Source organism: Melospiza melodia, chromosome 3 (genome assembly GCF_035770615.1).
Source record: "Melospiza melodia melodia isolate bMelMel2 chromosome 3, bMelMel2.pri, whole genome shotgun sequence".
NCBI lineage: Eukaryota > Metazoa > Chordata > Aves > Passeriformes > Passerellidae > Melospiza > Melospiza melodia.
Window position 1 is genome coordinate 29,942,595 of NC_086196.1, and position 16,836 is coordinate 29,959,430.

Here is a 16,836-nt window from a genome sequence, read left to right on the forward strand (position 1 = left end):
GGGGGCACTGAAGTATTCTTGACAATATTTGCATGTGCCTGGTGTCTCTCATGCTATGGAAACCCTTAAAAAAGTGATAAATAGGAATACATGTATAGTCCTACTGAGTGATCAGTTTTCTCCTGATTGATCACTGCATTATCAGAAATAATTCAGGCTGTTCCAGGAGAGGAGATACCAGAATGCAATCTCTGTTCAGAGCATGTGCACACATATTAGCCATTTCTATGGCAGCCCAGTGCCTCTGAGCAGTAGTCTGTCCTGGAGCATTGATGCTCCTCTCTGGGTAATTTAATGAACCAGTGGACATACCCTTGAGTCAGATGAGGTGGTGGGGGATGAATAAAGTGGAAGTCTCTATTTTAAGAATAGTTGGTCTTAAAATGATTTTTTCTTTTTTTTTCATAAGGGTTTCTGCTGGTGGTATTTGGCTGTATGTGTACTGCTGAAACAAGGAAACTTCAGTGTGACTGAAGCTGTCCTTAATTAAGCAAGTTTTTTTTTTATCACACTAGCAATTTAAGGAGCCTGAACTGCTTCTAGGCTTGGCCTTGTCTTGTGCAGATAAAAGGTGCTGGTATGGCTGTGTGACTGACAGAGTTGAGAAACTGATTGAGCTTTTTGTGTGCGTGCGTGTGTGCATGCAGGATTGCCCTTCAGCCTGGATAGGTTTTCTGGACCCTGACATGTCCCCTTTGCCTGCCTTGTGTTGCAGGCAGCACTCGGCCTGGTCATCTTACCCATTTCTTTACAGGGCTGTTCTGTACACAGCTGTACAGCTGAGGGGGATACAGACTGTGAAAAAGTGGGAATAAATGGCCTCAGTTTAGGATGAATGTGGTTTTACTAAACCAGCTGTGCTGTTGAAGTCAAGTGTAATTCTGTGGATGGTGCCTCTGAGTGTTCCTTTGCACAAGATTGTTAATCTTTGTCAGTGTTTTATCAGCTGCAGCATTTGTGCTTTCACATAAGCAGACTGTTTGTTTTGTGTCTTGTTCAGATATGCTTCCTTCAAAAGAGGAGAAGAGCAAGACTCCTCCAATGTTTCTGTGCATTAAAGTAGGCAAGCCCATGAGAAAGTCCTTTGTGTCTCAGAGCACAACCATGTCTCAGCAGTACAGCAAAAAGATAAAGCAACCTGAGTACTGGTTTGCTGTTCCTCGGGAAAGGTAAGCTGCACTCCTGTCAGCACAGAAATGTCTGTTTGTTACTTTTTAAATGTGAAGTGCTTTCTAGAGCTGAATCTTACATTGCCTACATGGCCCAAGTTGTGAAGTGCAGCAGGGATGCTGAAGGGTGCCCTCATTTCATTGCATGCCAGTGACATAAAGCAATGTTTCTTGCTAATATAGTCTAATATGGCTCTCAGTGGGAATGAAAAAGGCCTCAGGTGCCACTGGAAGATGGAAAGAGGGATATATATGCAGCTAACATATGAAAAGAACTGGGAGATGATCAGGGTTTCTGCTGTAGTCTAGGAAATGGGGGAAAGGGAGCAGTGGCTGGAGGGGTGTGGAATCTACTGAGGTGTCACTGCTAAAAAACATAAGTATTTCACATGAGCAAAGGGAATCATGTGGGAAAAGGGAGACACTCCTAACTAAACAGGTGTGAGGATTTCTGTCTTTTGTCCCATTAAAAATAGTCCCTTTGCAGTAAAATTGAGGAACACAAATGTTTTCCTATAGGTATGTATTAATGCATAAATAGTACTCTAGAAAAAACAAACCAACAAACTAGAGAAGTGGAAGTCTATGATCTTCGACATAAATCACCCAAGAATTTTCACAGGCTGTGAAGAATCAAATGTGATTCTTTTGTTGACAGAAGGCAACTAGAGCAATTCTCTGGTCTGTTGAACCAAAATCAGTGATTCTGGTAAATTAGAAGCCAAGAAGGAGGAATCTGAACTTGTGATCTGTCTCAGCGATGTCTCTTTCAGATGCAGTCAATTTTTTCAAAATAATTTTTACTTAATAATTTTAATTCCAAGTGTGTATCATGTGTGTTGATTTAAGTGTTTATATTTTTTGTGGTTAGAAAAGGAGTGTTTTGATTGTCTGTAGTAGTGTGGAAGTTGCTGTCTTGGAACTCTTCCTGGAGGAGAGGGAGAGTTTAATCCAGCTGGAATGTGGTCCTTGGGAGAGGAGCTGGATGGCTTTTGGTGTGCTTGCTATCTGTGGATCCCAGTCCTTGGCTTCTGAGGGATTGCAAAAGGGTGGGTTCAGAAAATTCTGGGTTGAAGTTTGAGTAAATACTTCAGGGAGCTGGAATGATGAGTTGGAGTGATGCTGTAATACAACACAAGGTCAGTTAGTGCTTTGGGGATAGTGCAGCTAACAGTGAATAAAGCTGCTGAGCTGCCTGAGATCATCTCTAATCACTGCTGTGTGTAACAGGTAAGTCTGTCAAGCTTCTAACCACAGACTTGGAAAACAGCTTTGCTGCTTGTCCTTTTATGAGCAGAAACTTTCTGAATGGGGAGCAGACCTAATCCATTTATAAACTGAAGTGTTGACAACTGGTTTGTACTTCAGTTTTTATAATGAGAAAAAAGTTACTTCTGCAGTGAGCTGCTGCAGCAGCACCTGGCCATGCTGGCTGACATACCAGATCTTTGATGTCAGGGCTGCTGTTTGGATCTTGATCAAAAGTAGTGCTGAATGGTGGGTTGTAAGTTTGAGTCTTTTTAGTGCTATTCATGCCTGTTTTAACACCCCAGATTTGCATGACAGATCAAGTAGAGCTTGGAACAGAAATTAATTGTGAGACCCACACCTTTGTGTTAATGCCAGGCATGTCTGTGCCTCTGGAACAAGATGGTGTTTTCTCCAAGCCCTTGGATGCTTTCCCAAAGCAAAACGCAACACTTCCTACCTTCTGGGAATATTCTTGAATCAGTATTGTGTAGAATATAAACCTAAGTGTTGCATCTTGGGAGTGCCATGAACAGTAGGTTGTTTGGGATAGCTTTGCCATGTATTTTGGACAAAATAGGAGATAGTGAACTAAGTCTAAAACTACTTGAAATGCAGTTTATATTCATGTGTGAAAATATCAAGAATAACGCTCATCTTGTTGGCCACAAGGCAGCCATAAATAAAACACTTTCTCCAGTCTAGTCACAGTAGCTTGTGCAGCATCTTAATGTTTTGTAGTAATTAAAAAAAAAAAAAACAAAGCAAAATAAAAAAAAAAAGTCCAAATTTGGAGTGAAATTCTGAAAAAATTGGTCTGTATGCATATATTTAGTGTAAGTTAAATCTTCCTCCGATTTGCTTTTAGTTACATTTTTTCCATGGTCATAGTGTTTGCTGTTAAAGCAGCTTCTGTCATCAGTTGTGAAAATGGCTCCAACTTCAGCCTGGTCCCACAGCCACAGCTCCCAGCAGAGCTGCTCTTCCGGCTCCAGCTACTTTCTGGGCCCAGTATTTTTATATTTATTTTTTTGTTGGAAGCCTCTGGAAACTTTATGAATACAGAAAGAAGACTTTTAGGCTGGTATTCTTTATAAAGGCACTAAATCTTCTGTCTCATTTGCTGTAGGTGCTCTCTCTCCATGTGTGGCTTCCCAGGCACCGAGTGTGTCCCGGCACACGTCAGCCCATGGCCAGCACGCTGTGGCTGAGTTAATCAGTGTCTGCAGCTCTGCTTTGTGCTGCCTGCTTGGTGACAGCAGGGCTCACCACAGCATGCAGAGGCGATGCTGGGCATCTTGAGTTGCCTTATATACAGATTACTCAGCCTAGGGCAGCTTCTGGCCAGGTTCAGCTGAGCAGAGGGGCACCCATGCTTTTGGACACAAATAGAGATTGACTGTTTTGCTGGGAAGTTTTGCAATGGGTATAGCTTACAGCATTAGAGGGTAAGTCTGTGTGTGCTCTTACTATGTGGATTTATGTTTAAGTGGTGTGTGGTTTCCCACCCTAATGAATTTTGAGTAGCAGTAGCTCAGTAATTAGGTCACACATTTCCTGAAGACCTTTTACAAGAAAATGCCTTGCACAGAGACACAGATAGTAATGTAGAATTTCTTTGCATGTAAGTAATAGCATTAACTAGTTCCTCATTCAAGAAGTAAATCTGTTTAATTTTCCAGTGTAAATTCTGCAAACATGTTTGTTTTATGAATGTATAATTTGCACTGAAGTTGATATAAAAGGCACTGCACTGAGATCGTGCTGCTGAGAGGGCATCCACTTTTTTGCTAGACGTAGAATCCCTTTAAATTAGCCTTTTATAAGGAGAATACTGCTAGACTCCTGATAATAAGATAACAAACTGTACAGAGAAAAATTATGAAAACTCGTTTGTATCTATAGTTTAATGTCTTAGAATGAGGACTCATAGAAGTCTCTATAAGCTCATAAAAGCATATGAGGGCTTACAATACCTCTGTGCTCAAGATTTGAGAAGAATCATCATTTAGTCAAGCACATTTATAAAAAAGTCATAGAATACTTCTGGATTATTGTCTTTCTCTGGGTCTGGAGCAGTGGCTGGACTTAGAGCCTTTTGAATATTTTCTTTCTGGAGTTACTAACTTCAGGTTTCTATAGTAGTCTCTTTCTAAGTACTTTGTTTTATTGATGTCTCTTTTAGTGCATGATTCATGCATAAGCATGTGATCCCCAAAACAGCTATTGAGTTCTAGGATAAATTTTCTCACAGCTGTCTAGTTGACTGTAAGAAAGTTCCTCAAGAAGTGGCTTTTCAATTTAAAAATTGGATCAAGTGTTTTACATTTGGTAGCTTGGAAATACCACTGTAGCATAATGTTAGGATTTTATTAGCAGAGCATCCCTTTTCAGAATGACATCACCTCTGTAATCACCTACTTCTATTTCATGCTGCTGCTTTTTAAATCTGGACTGTCTGGATTTATCAACTGTCTGTTGCAGAGGAAAACTTAGTTATGTACTGCTTAAATAAACTGAGCATATACAAGTCCATGGGGCCTAACAGGAAACGTTCTGAGTATATTGAGGAAGTTGGTTGGTGTTATTACAAAGCTGCTTTCTATCATCTTTTGAAAGGTTGTGTTGAGGGGGAGTGTTCCTTAATAATTGGAAAGACAAACGCTGCAACCATTGTCAGAAAAATCAAGGAAGTATCTGTGGGAGCACAGGGCAGTCAGCTTCATCTCAGTCCCTGGCAAGTCCTTACAGACACCATTTCCAAGCACACAGAGAGAAAGAAGTGATCAGGATCAGCTGTCATATATTTACCAAGGGCAAATTGCTTTTCTACTGAACAAATAACTTTTCTGTTTGAGATTGCTAGCTCCTTGAGCAAGGAGAGAGCAAGGGATTGATACCATCACGTTACTAAGGCTTTCAACACAATCTTCCATAGTATCCTTGTAGCCAAAGTGGTAAGATATGACCTGGACAGGCAGGTTACAGGTGGTTGTAAAATTGACTGGACCATTGGGCTCAAAGGTAGTTGGTCTGAGTGGCAATGAGGTACAAGTGGTATTCTTGGGGACTGATACTGCTTAATGTCTTCAGTGGTGACATGGATGTTGAGACAGAACACACCTCTGTGATTTTAGGGAATGACACAAAATTTGGAGTGCTCATAATTGGAGGGCAGGGCTGCTATTCAGAGAGGCCTCAACACAACAGGCTGACAGAAATGTCAGGAAGTTCAGAAAAGGCAAATGGAAAAGTTGTGCACCTGGGATGGAGCATTTGCTGCAGCAGTAGGTGGGGAAAGGCAGCCTGGGGAGTAGCTCTGCTGAAAAGGAGTTGGGAAAGTTGAGAGCAAGCTCAACATGTCAGTGGTGTGTCCTTGCAGTAACAAAGGCTTCGCTTCTTGCTGACTCAAGTAAGAAAGTACAGCCAAACAATTTATGTAGTCATTAATCCCCTCTTCCTTTTAGGCAATTGGTTAAAAAATGGAGGGGAGGGGACAAGAAACAGAAAATGTTGGATGGTGCCATACTCTTCTCAGATCATGTGCTGCATGCTTCAGAGAAAATAGTGATGAGATAAAAGAAAAAAAAAAAAACCCAGAAGACATGGAGAACTTGTAGAATCATTGTTGGAGATTTTCCAACTCAAATAGACAAGAATTTGCAACTTCCTCTAAATTGGAAGTTAGCTCTGCTATAAGCAGAAGCTGGCCTAGATGATTTCCAGAGATGGCTTAAAACATAAATACATTCTGTGATTCTGAGATATGAATGTGCTGCTCTCCTTCATCCACCTGCATAAATGTGCTTTCAAACTGATCTTACCCAGACAGCAGAAACCACTACTTTTATTGTCCTTTCTTAGGGATTTGTAGGAATTAAGTAGATGGCTTTCCAGAGTAGGACTACTGCATATAAAATACACAGTGCTCAAGTCAGTTGTCTCTTTCAATTAAAGCTCAAATTAATTAGCAAAGAGCTAATCAGACTGCTTTTTCTGAAACCTCTGTGAGCAATGCTATTTTTTTTCCTTTTTCATTATTTCCATGGTGAAGCAAAGTAATTCTTTATTCTTTTTGTAGACTTATTTGAAAAAGTCTGGAATTATACTAGTGACCCTAACAAATTGTAATAGTGCTGAAAGGGTATTTTAAGATTATTTGTGCATACATATAAATCCAAGTTACTTGAAATACGGTGGTGGGGGGGAAATGTCTATTTCTAAAAGGTTTTTCCTGTTTTCTGTTGATCTAAGAGTTGCTGGATGTAACTTCCTAGTGAAAAGCTGAAGGAAGGTCCGATGTCATAAGCACTTACTATCTTTCTATCTGCCCTCTTTGCTGTGGGTCTGATTTTTTTGTTGGCAATTTAGCTCCTTGTATAGTGGATCCACTGTTGTATTCCTGTTTGAAATTGCATGTGGTCATTTTAACTTAATACATAAATTCCTTCTTCAGAAATTGTTTTGTGGTTTGTTATGGAAGTTGTCAAGGAATATCTTTTTAAAAACAGTGGCTGAGAGCTGACTACTTTTATGGAAGAGCATGTGCTGCTGGTACTATATCATTAGCAAAGCTGTCAGTAACAGCTTATTTTCATAATGCTAAGAGAATGAAGATTGTTTTGTGGCTAGCCTCTATAACTTTTAAAGGGCAGCTAAAACTGTAGTGTAGATTTCACTGGTGATCTCATTGCTGGTTTCATGCTGGAAGTCAAACTAAATGGGTAAAGTGAATGTTTTACAGAATTAACTTTAATGACTATGACCTAATGTCAATCAATTTGACTTCTTAATATGAATTGTGTGGGACTGGACAAGCTATATTGCTTTACCATGATTCTTTGGCTTTGCATATAGCAAAGGGAGGAGGAAAATACAAGCAGAGAAACCTTGAAGTGGTTCAGGCTGCCAGGTGGAGGGAGCTGTTGCCTTGTGTGGTATGGGAGGGTGGAGGTACATGGATATCCTGTTTGTGTAGTTGTCCCTGCTTTGGCATTGGGCAAAACCTCTGTGCTACATGACAGTGTTGGGTTCATGGACTACTAAACAATGGCTGTCTCCTCCTCTTATCTTCACAGGGTGGATCACTTGTACACATTTTTTGTTCAGTGGTCACCAGAAATATATGGGAAAGATGCCAAAGAGCAAGGTTTTGTTGTGGTGGAAAAGGAGGAGCTTGACATGATTGACAACTTCTTTAGTGAGCCCACTACTAAAAGCTGGGAGGTGAGTGCCTTCTGCCTTTGCCTGAAGCGTGTGCGTATCAAGTGTGCATCCTCTGCTAAGAATCTCAGCAGTTGTTCTTTTGAGGATTTTATGGTGTTTCCTTAAGGCTTCTATCTGTCTCACAAATGTATTCATATTCCTTCAGTCTTCATTTCCTATCTCCCTAGAAAGAGCAGGTAAACAACTGGGAGCTCTCTGGTGTGCAACCAGCAGAAGTTGTGTAAATAATTTGACCACGTGATATTAGTCTTTTGAAAAGCTACACAGGAATATGTGGTCAGCATTGCTAAATTCCTAATGTATTTCCTAATGTATTTATATGCTACAAATAAATTCTTCAAAATGTATAATGCATCTAAACATCAACCCAGGCTCCTGTGTGCTGGTTGAAATGGATTGGTGTGTGGTGATAGGCCAGACCCTTGCTTCTAGGGTGCACACAGCAGTTCTGTTTGAATATTGGGTGTAAGTGGGATAAATTTATCATTGGACTTTGGCTTTTTCATGTGTGGTCTTCTGCAATCTGTTTTAACCACTTGGCATGCCTATGCTTGTTATCTCCTCCTTCTATATACAAAGCCTAGTTTCTAAGGGAAATAAGCTTACACACAGTTTTAAAAGTCATATTTCTCAATGCTCAAACACTTTCTGTGCTAAGAATATGGAATAAATGAAACAGACACATACATTCCAAAGTGAGAAATATCTTGATGGTGATTAAATAAGTTATCTGATGATTCATCCTAAACATAAACTTGTTTTCTTTAAATTCTACTACCCTCTTTTTTGTTTGTTTCAGCATTTTGATCTTCACAGTATGTTCTGTTGAAAAATGGAGCTTGGAAGGGAGGCCTGTCATTTTAAATGTAGCAACCTCTATTCCCAAGGAACTAATATTTTTACAGTTTTGTAGCTTCTCAATGTTAGTGCTTTTTGAACTGAAATATAAAAAACCTGTCTTCCTTGTTTTGCTTAGAGCTGAGTGCAGTCATACATTGCTCTAGATTTTACTGTTCAGTTATTTGCGTGCCATTTTCATAAAACCACAGTAAAGGAGAGTCAGTGATCTAAAGACAGATGTAGGAGAGATCTGGCCACACTGGGAGCTTGTCTCTCATTGTTCTTTTTAGATATTTATTGAAAGGAAGAGAAGCTGGAAACTGCTTTTAAAGGTGTGTCTTTTTATTTGTAATATATTCCAGCCTCACCAATTTAAAGTAAGTTTGCCAGGAAATCTCTATTGAATGAAGTCCAAATTTGGGCATGATGACTGTGAAATGATGAGAGTGAAAGTTTCACTCTCCCTTGCGGGGAAACAGAAACTGTAATTGTAGAGCAGTATATAAGCAGTTTTATCACAGCATGCCATGGCCAGTAGCTGTCTGTCACTCTTGGGGCTGAGAACTCTTGCCACTAGAACAAGGATAGAATAGTGGGTACTGAAAATAAACTGCTAGATGATGAAACAGAGACAAATGCCTTTGAATATTCGAATTGTTTACTGTGCCAGACCGGACCAGGAGGAACCTTTTGTAGAGGTATGTTGAATTATTTCCCATTTGAACAGGGTGGTTCTGATGATGGAACTTCTGTCCTGGTAATAAACGTGCTCTGTACTCAGGTGAGGGGCATTTCCACCTCAGGTGGCTTCCTTTCTCTGCCCCATAAAATCTTTGAAATACTTTGTAGATCCAGTTTCTGTAGTGGTCAGTTCTTTTCATCCATTTCTGCCTTTGTGTGGTCTGTAAATACCTGATCTTGCAGATGCCTCTTTCTGCAGTTGTTGACTGAACTTCATTCACATATTCAGTTCAGAGACTGAATAAATGTGTATGCAGAGAAGAGGAGGGCTTGTCTGTCTCTGGACCCAGTTTGCAATTTACAATTGTTAATAGATTTTCTCTGGTTCCCTAAGTGACTTGAGTTGTATTTTGCTGCAGATACCTCTTGGTTGATTTGCTGTTGTCTGGTACTTTTCCCCCACTCCTGGAGTGGGGGGAGACTATTCCTAAAAGAAAGTCCTCAAAAGGAAAGTTCTGTATTTTTGATTTAATGTCTAACAGGTGTTAATTAAAAAATATACAATCATGTTCTGGGAGATGCGGAGCAAAGGCAAACCAGTCTGAAGGTGAAAAAAAAAGAACAATGATACAAGTAGAAAGATTGTTTTTTCTGAGCAGTTTGTTGTAGGCAGATTTTTGTTTTGTTTGGTTTTCTTTTTAATTACTCTAATTTTGCAGTGCAAACCTTTCCTGAAATTGACCATATGAAAAATCTCCCAGCACAGGATTATCTGCAGTCTCAGAAGGAGAGACTAGAGGGTCAGGATGAAGCTGTAGAGCTCTTGCTGTCATGGGCAGGAATACGTGTAACTGCTCAGGTGTGCAGGGACACATAGCAGTGTTTGTTCTGCAGGCTGGATTTTGCCTTGTGATCTGCCTTCCTCTCTTTTCCTGACCCTGCACTGGAGTGCCAGAGCCCATGTGCCCTGCTCAGCTCCAGGCCATCTGCGGGAGAGCATGGACTGGACATGAGTGCATGCAGTAGATGTGTAGCTCTCATCCCACTGGGGATGCCCGGTGTGACTGAGGGTATTAGGGCTGTGAGAGCTCCTCACCAGCCCTGGTCCTCATGCAAAACTTGTGTGCTTTGATGTGTGGTTCAGTCCAAACCTGGAGTCAGTCTATTGCATTTGCTTTCTCGCCTGAGGGCCAGGTGTGTGTAGGACCTCCGGGCATCTCTTCCCAGTTGTCTTGACTGTTGACAGCTTCTGCAAGTTCCAGCAGTGATCGTGAAGGCGTGGAGGAATTATGCAAAACTTGATCTGTGTGTAACATGAAAGCCATTTGGAAGCCTTATTGGCAGCGAGGTGCATAGCAGAGCACAGTGGGCTCTGCAGCTGCATCCTGAAATTCCTGCTCCCAGATAAGACCACTGTGGTGATACACTCACGGAAGGAAAAGACAGTTTAAGGTTTCCTGTTTGTTTTGTAGCTAGGCTTCATTGCTTCCCCTTCTCTTTCTCATCAGCTCAATTTCAGAGCTTTTGCTGTTGCTTGCTATGTGCCATGGTGGCACTGAGCCTCAGCTAAAGATTTTCCCCATTTGCTTAAGGGTACCTGTGCTTGATAAAATTATCCCATATGGTGTTTTTTCTCCAAACAGTGTGACAGCTGAGGAGTAAGTTTTAGATGAATTGGCTTCAACAGAGGATTGATGGTGTAAGAGCTGTGCTTTAGGTTGGACACTTGTTCTCTTGCCACAGATCATTACTGTAGAAGAAGCTAAACGACGAAAGAGCGTTTGCAGTTACTATGAAGAAGAAGAAGATGACGATACCTTGCCTATCCTAAAGCATCACAGCGCTCTTCTGGAGAACATGCACATAGAGCAGGTATGGCTGAAAGCCCTCAAGTTTCCTTCTGAGATGTGGTGCTGCCTCTGTCGAGTGCGAGCAAGAGGCTGGGGCACTGGCTGTGCTGCTTGTGTAACCATTTCCCTCATTGCCTGCCCCTGCCCAGCTGGCCCGGCGCCTGCCCGCGCGGGTGCAGGGCTACCCGTGGCGCCTGGCGTACAGCACGCTGGAGCACGGCACCAGCCTCAAGACTCTGTACCGCAAATCGGCCGCTCTCGACAGCCCCGTTCTCCTCGTCATCAAGGATATGGACAACCAGGTCAGGAGCGCTTCTTCGGGGTGGGGCAGGAAGGGCAGCACTTTGTACAGTGATCAGTATGAAATGCTAGTCATACTGTGAAGTCATGTCATACCAAAATGAGACATTGGTGTATTCTTTTATATTTTCTACTGCCTAAACTAGAGTTACCAGAGGAAAGAACTTCAGCACTAGTAAAAGTTTTAGAATTGCAGTGCGTGCAGTAGTGCCTTTGGAAATACCTTTCTTAGGTATCTCAGTTAAGGAGCTGTCACAAGCAATGCCACTCTGGAGGGTCTCATTCTTCAGTAGCTGCTAGTCAGCAATGCTGCTGCCATGGATGTCATCTGCTTTAACTTGCAGGATACAGAAGATGTGGAGGAATACCTGCGCATCTGATGCGCTTCACTAGTTGGTTCTTCTAACATGAAGATCAGCTTAGTTGTTATTAGAAAGCATTTTGACATCTTTGGGGGTTTTTCTCTTGAATTCTGCATTTTCCCTTAAAGTCGTGTAATCATTTTATTCTGACAGATATTTGGAGCGTATGCTACTCATCCCTTCAGGTTTAGTGACCATTACTATGGCACTGGTGAAACATTCCTCTACACTTTCAGTCCACATTTCAAGGTGAGTGTCCCCTTTCTGAAATAAGATTTTTGGGTTCCACTTCAGAAACATGTATGAGATTTTGAGTGTACAAGAGGTGCCAGATGTTGATGAATGAAGTTAATCATTCATTGCTTCAACGCAATACTTCAAGCAAAAGTGTCTGTAATTATCTGAAGAGAGGACAGTCTGTAAGTGTGAGGAGAGAGTTTTAAATGAGTTGAAGGGTGAAGCAGGAAGGACTTAAAGAGTGTCAAAGACTCACCTTAGAAGGCAATGATATCAAGAACAGGATATAATGTCATGCATTCTTAGGATCACAGTGACCAGAAAAAAGAGAAATAAGAGTGCTACTGAAATACCCCTTGATGCTCATCGCTTATGCACTTTTTCCATATTGAACACATTATTCCTTTTTAACAGGGTACCACTTGATTTAGAGAGGGAAGCAGCATTTAAAATAAGGATTGGGATGCTTTGTTCATAGTTTTAAATATGTATTGATCTTTTACTTTCTACCTTACCTTTTCCTCTTTGAAGAAAAAGATAAAAGATGACCAAACCTCTTAGCTGCTAAGAGTAGGTACCCAGTAGTTTGAAATTGCAAGAATCCTCAGTCCAAATATGTTCATGTTTTTTCCCCTCTCAGGTATTTAAATGGAGTGGAGAAAACACTTACTTCATCAATGGAGACACTACCTCTCTGGAGCTTGGAGGTGGAGGGTGAGCGTGTGTTTGGTTTTCAAATCATATTGCCAATTTTTTTTTTTTTTTTAATTTTAAATGGAAATAGGGACAGTGGTAGGAGCAAGAAAAACTTTGCAGTAAAGTGGCTGAACTTAATTTTAGTAAGCTGTTTAGCAGAGATACCTCAGCAATCTAATTTCAGTTACAGACTGAAAGCAATTTTGTTTGCTTAGAGTGACTGATGTTAGGCAAGTAGGGTTTGTTGCAGAGTTGGGGTTGCTTTTAGCCAGGAAAAAAAGCAGATGTTTTGGGTAGATACATCACTCCTTGCTGAAGCAGTTTGTCACTGGATAAGATAATCCCTAATGGCAATTTTGCCATCAGTTTCTAGGGTTTATCAAGCGGTCCTTACTAAGCTGTTGTTTTTCTGTTGATGCACAGAGCAAGGATACAGACAGGGCATAACCAGTTCATGAGTTTCAAAGGTCAGTAGGTATAAAATCAAGGGCTAAGACTGTACAACCGACTAAAGCTTACTTGGGGTTGCACCATGGGACAGCTGGGCATGGTTTGCATCGGGAGTGGATAACCAGGAGATGCTCTGCCCACATCCAAAGAGCCAGAGAAGGGACCCCAAGGCCTGTGCCCTGGTATAGCCACAGCTGGCAGTGTGAGCAGCTGGGTGTGGCCCAGGGCTGTGGGCACTCACAGAGTCCTGCACGCTGCCCGCTCACTGCTGCAAACAAAAGCAAGGGAACAGCTCCATGAGCTTCTTGGAGAGTGCTTTGCCAGTACTGAGCTCTTCACATTTGGCCTCAGAGTCACCTAGATTCCTCTGTATCACTTCTTTGATTGTTTATACAGCTTCCAGTGCTTTTACTGTTCCATCTAACACCAAATCTGTTCTGTATTTCCCTTTAGTGGCCGCTTTGGTTTATGGTTAGATGCAGATTTGTATCACGGGCGAAGCAACTCCTGCAGCACCTTCAATAATGACATCTTAACTAAGAAAGAAGATTTCATAATACAAGATGTAGAAGTATGGACATTTGAGTGAAACACTGACTGCCTTAAGGACTGGATCCATTAGGCACTTAAAGCTATCCAGAAGGTGCAGGCTGCCTCACAATGTTACACGCTTTTTCCTCAAGTTTGTACCAGAGCATGACTGTGCAAAAAATCCAACCAAACAACTCAAGAATGAAAGAATTGGTTTTGAGAGGCAGTAAGAGACAGAACAGTGAGAGATCACTCTGAAGTGTTTTTTACTTCCTCTTCAGCACTCTTCCATTGAAGATGCAATGCTTATGAAAATGTTCATGATGTATAAGTTGAAAACTTCTTATGTAACTGTGAAAAAGATCCTGTGGAAGAACTTTAACTGTCTAGTACATTCCATGTGTATTTATGTTCAACATGCAAATGCTGACCAAAAATAAAAGGTTACTTTACCAAAATCTACAGTATAATGTTTGCCATGGAAAAGAATCAGAAATAGGTGTACACAGCACTTAAGGGAACATGTTTTTTAAAATTATTTTATTTATTGTTACTGTATAGTAGATTTTTTTTGTAAATGTATTAGCTATGAGTTTTTTGTTCAATGTTTCAAATCTCATTTTGATAATTACTGTTGAGGTGGGTTTCTTATGCATTGGCATTTATTCTGAATCAATTTATTTGATTTCTGAAGTTAATTTTTATATTTTTATTTTGTAAATGAGATTAGGTTTTCATTATACCCTAATTAGAGGGTTTGTTTTCCTGGCAGAAACACTTGAGTGCATAATTCTGTTTCATTTTCTTTTCCTGAAATGAGGGAGAAGGTGGATAGTGCTTCTTCTTCACTCTGCCGTCACATTCCTGTTAATAGATAACTGTTTTGGCAGTGTATGGAGACACTGGGCAAGTGCCCCCTGGTGTAGACTTTATCAGTTCAGCTGCAGTCCACAGAATTGGGATAGCATGCTCTGAGCACCTGCCTCAGTGTTATTTGACTGATTATGAAGGAGATTTCTAAGAGAACTATTTTTCTGTATCACCACAAAATGGTTCAAAATAAGCCACCCACTATGCTTTTATGAGCATTTCTCTACAAACTGAAGAATTTGTTAAGGACAAAATACAAGTGAGATTTAGAGAAGAAAGTTCTTTTCCTAACAGACCAGGTCACATTAGTGTAAAACTTGTTTTCCTAATAATTACACATATCATTTCCTTTAAAAGAATACTTCAAGCAGCAGTCTGGTTTAGGATTTGACAGTCAACTAATTATTCTTGTTTGTTTTTAATGAAATTATCAGATACTTCCCCCCCCCCCCCCAAAGCTGAAAAGACTCTATATTACAAAATTTGTAAAATTTATTTTATGAATAAAATATATTACAAATTATAAAACATCTGGTGAATGGAGAGAGTGTGAGAGAGGACTGGCAGTCTTCACTGTTTGCTAGGGAATTCAGCATTGCCATTAAGCTGTGGTTTCGTTTACACAATCCAGGCCTAACTAATATTAGGATGCTGTCCTGCCCTTAGACTTGAGTGTTTCATTGTCCTGAGAAAGGCAGGTTTTAGAGACAGTAGTGTGCATTAAAGCAGTACAATCTAATGTTGGAATGTTACTAACTGAGTAATACAACTCAATTTAGTTACTGCTCTTTCCTTTTTGACTAGATTAAATAATAATTAAAAAAAGCCAATTGCTTTTCCTTCAAAAGCATTTCTAAATCTTAATCTTGCACAGAAGTTTCACAGTCTAATAAAACAATGCTACACACAGTAAGCCTGTAACACGCTGCACATGAGCTTTTCACACTTCCTTTATTTGTGGTCCACTAAAGCCATAAATAAAGTTCTTACTGGTAATGCTTTAAAATATTTTGGAAGTTGTTAACAGTATAATGCTTTGAAGATACCCAGAATATCTACCACACTTCTTTTAAATGGTGGCAGAAGGCCACTTAATAATTTCAAAAAACCCAACCAAACAAACACCCAACAAAAAATCCTCACAACAAACAAAATGAAACCAAGTTCAACATTTTGCATACATTTCACTCTTGCTACCTACAACTTACTCCATTATATTATCCTTGTCAAAGCATATCTAAATGCTGTGGTCTATATTCAAAACAGTGTTGTTCAATCAGAATTCTGTGACCCTTGAAACTATGAATATTGAATATATGTAATGCAGTGCTATCACAATATTTTCAATAAAGGAATTTATGCATTCAGAAACTTGTTACAGATGCTTTCTCTTTTATTCACAAACTTTAGACTATTTTAAAGATGAAAGGATGCAGCTTAAGTTACAGGTTATGCTGACAAATAGCTGTGCCACCTCATAAAAAAGAGGATTTCAGCTATACTGTATTTTACAAAAACAGATAAGGAGGTTGAAGATTTTGGTGGGGTTGGATTTGGGGTTTGGGTTTTTTGTGTGTGTAGCATGTTGTGTCCTTGAAGAGAGCTGTGTTTTGAATTCACCCTGAGACAGACTCTGACAAAGGGCTAAGAAATGCTAGTAAACAGCAGTTTACCTGGTAGTTCCTGCTGCTGCTCTCAGCTGCAGTGAATGACATGTATCCCCTTATCTTTTTGACCATCCTCTTCCCAGAATTCAAAGTCCCATGTGCCTAATTTTTGTATGCACCCTTTTCATATTTCCAAAGTGCTCACATATATTTTTATGTCCAGCCAAGCAAAGCAAAGATGTCTTAAAAGTACCTGGTTCTTGGGTTTTATTGGTTTTCATTGTATACAACAGTGGCATTAAAAGAAAACAAACTACAATTACATGTGAAACGGAACAAGTGTGCTATCCATGAGCCTTGCTCTGAGTGAAATGGCAGTAACAACTTTGCTAAAGTAACTGGAAAATTATGGTCACTTTATGAGTCATTTTTCTCTCAGAAAGAACGAGATCTTGTTCTTGCAACATGAAATATGTGTTCCTTCAGTGGTACTTGGGTACAGATTTTTGATTAAGGACTGTGTTCAAACACAGGCTCACAAATCAGGCTTGTCAGTACCCAGGTAACTGCAGATGTTTTATTTGGTGCTGGTTTAAGTGCAGGTTTTATGTTGGATGTTTTGCACTAAGGCTGGCTTTAGAGCAAAGGAAGGTCTAGTTATATTTAGAATAATCCTCATTTGTAAACCCTAAAGATTTGATTTGCCTGTTTGTAACAGAGAAAGGAGCAGATGAGGCCATTGCAAAGGGACTGCCTAGCACTCTGCAGG

The 16,836-nt window shown here is 40.3% G+C and overlaps 1 protein-coding gene across 6 annotated transcripts in view; it reads left to right on the forward strand.

Moving 5' to 3' along the window:
- The window catches only part of NCOA7 (nuclear receptor coactivator 7), an 80,688-nt gene extending 64,857 nt beyond the window's left edge, over window positions 1-15,831 (forward strand). For 5 of the 6 annotated variants that reach the window (XM_063151112.1, XM_063151116.1, XM_063151115.1 and 2 more), the window contains exons 10-16: window positions 1,001-1,169; window positions 7,496-7,643; window positions 10,908-11,036; window positions 11,164-11,316; window positions 11,830-11,925; window positions 12,554-12,627; window positions 13,513-15,831. In XM_063151112.1, the coding sequence (XP_063007182.1) occupies window positions 1,001-1,169; window positions 7,496-7,643; window positions 10,908-11,036; window positions 11,164-11,316; window positions 11,830-11,925; window positions 12,554-12,627; window positions 13,513-13,648 (905 nt within the window). In that variant the 3' untranslated portion in view covers window positions 13,649-15,831. Of the gene's footprint in view, window positions 1-1,000; window positions 1,170-7,495; window positions 7,644-7,667; window positions 9,182-10,907; window positions 11,037-11,163; window positions 11,317-11,829; window positions 11,926-12,553; window positions 12,628-13,512 lie in introns of those variants that run through there. The other variant, XM_063151117.1, reaches the window with a different exon arrangement.
- The last annotated feature ends 1,005 nt before the right edge of the window (window positions 15,832-16,836 follow it).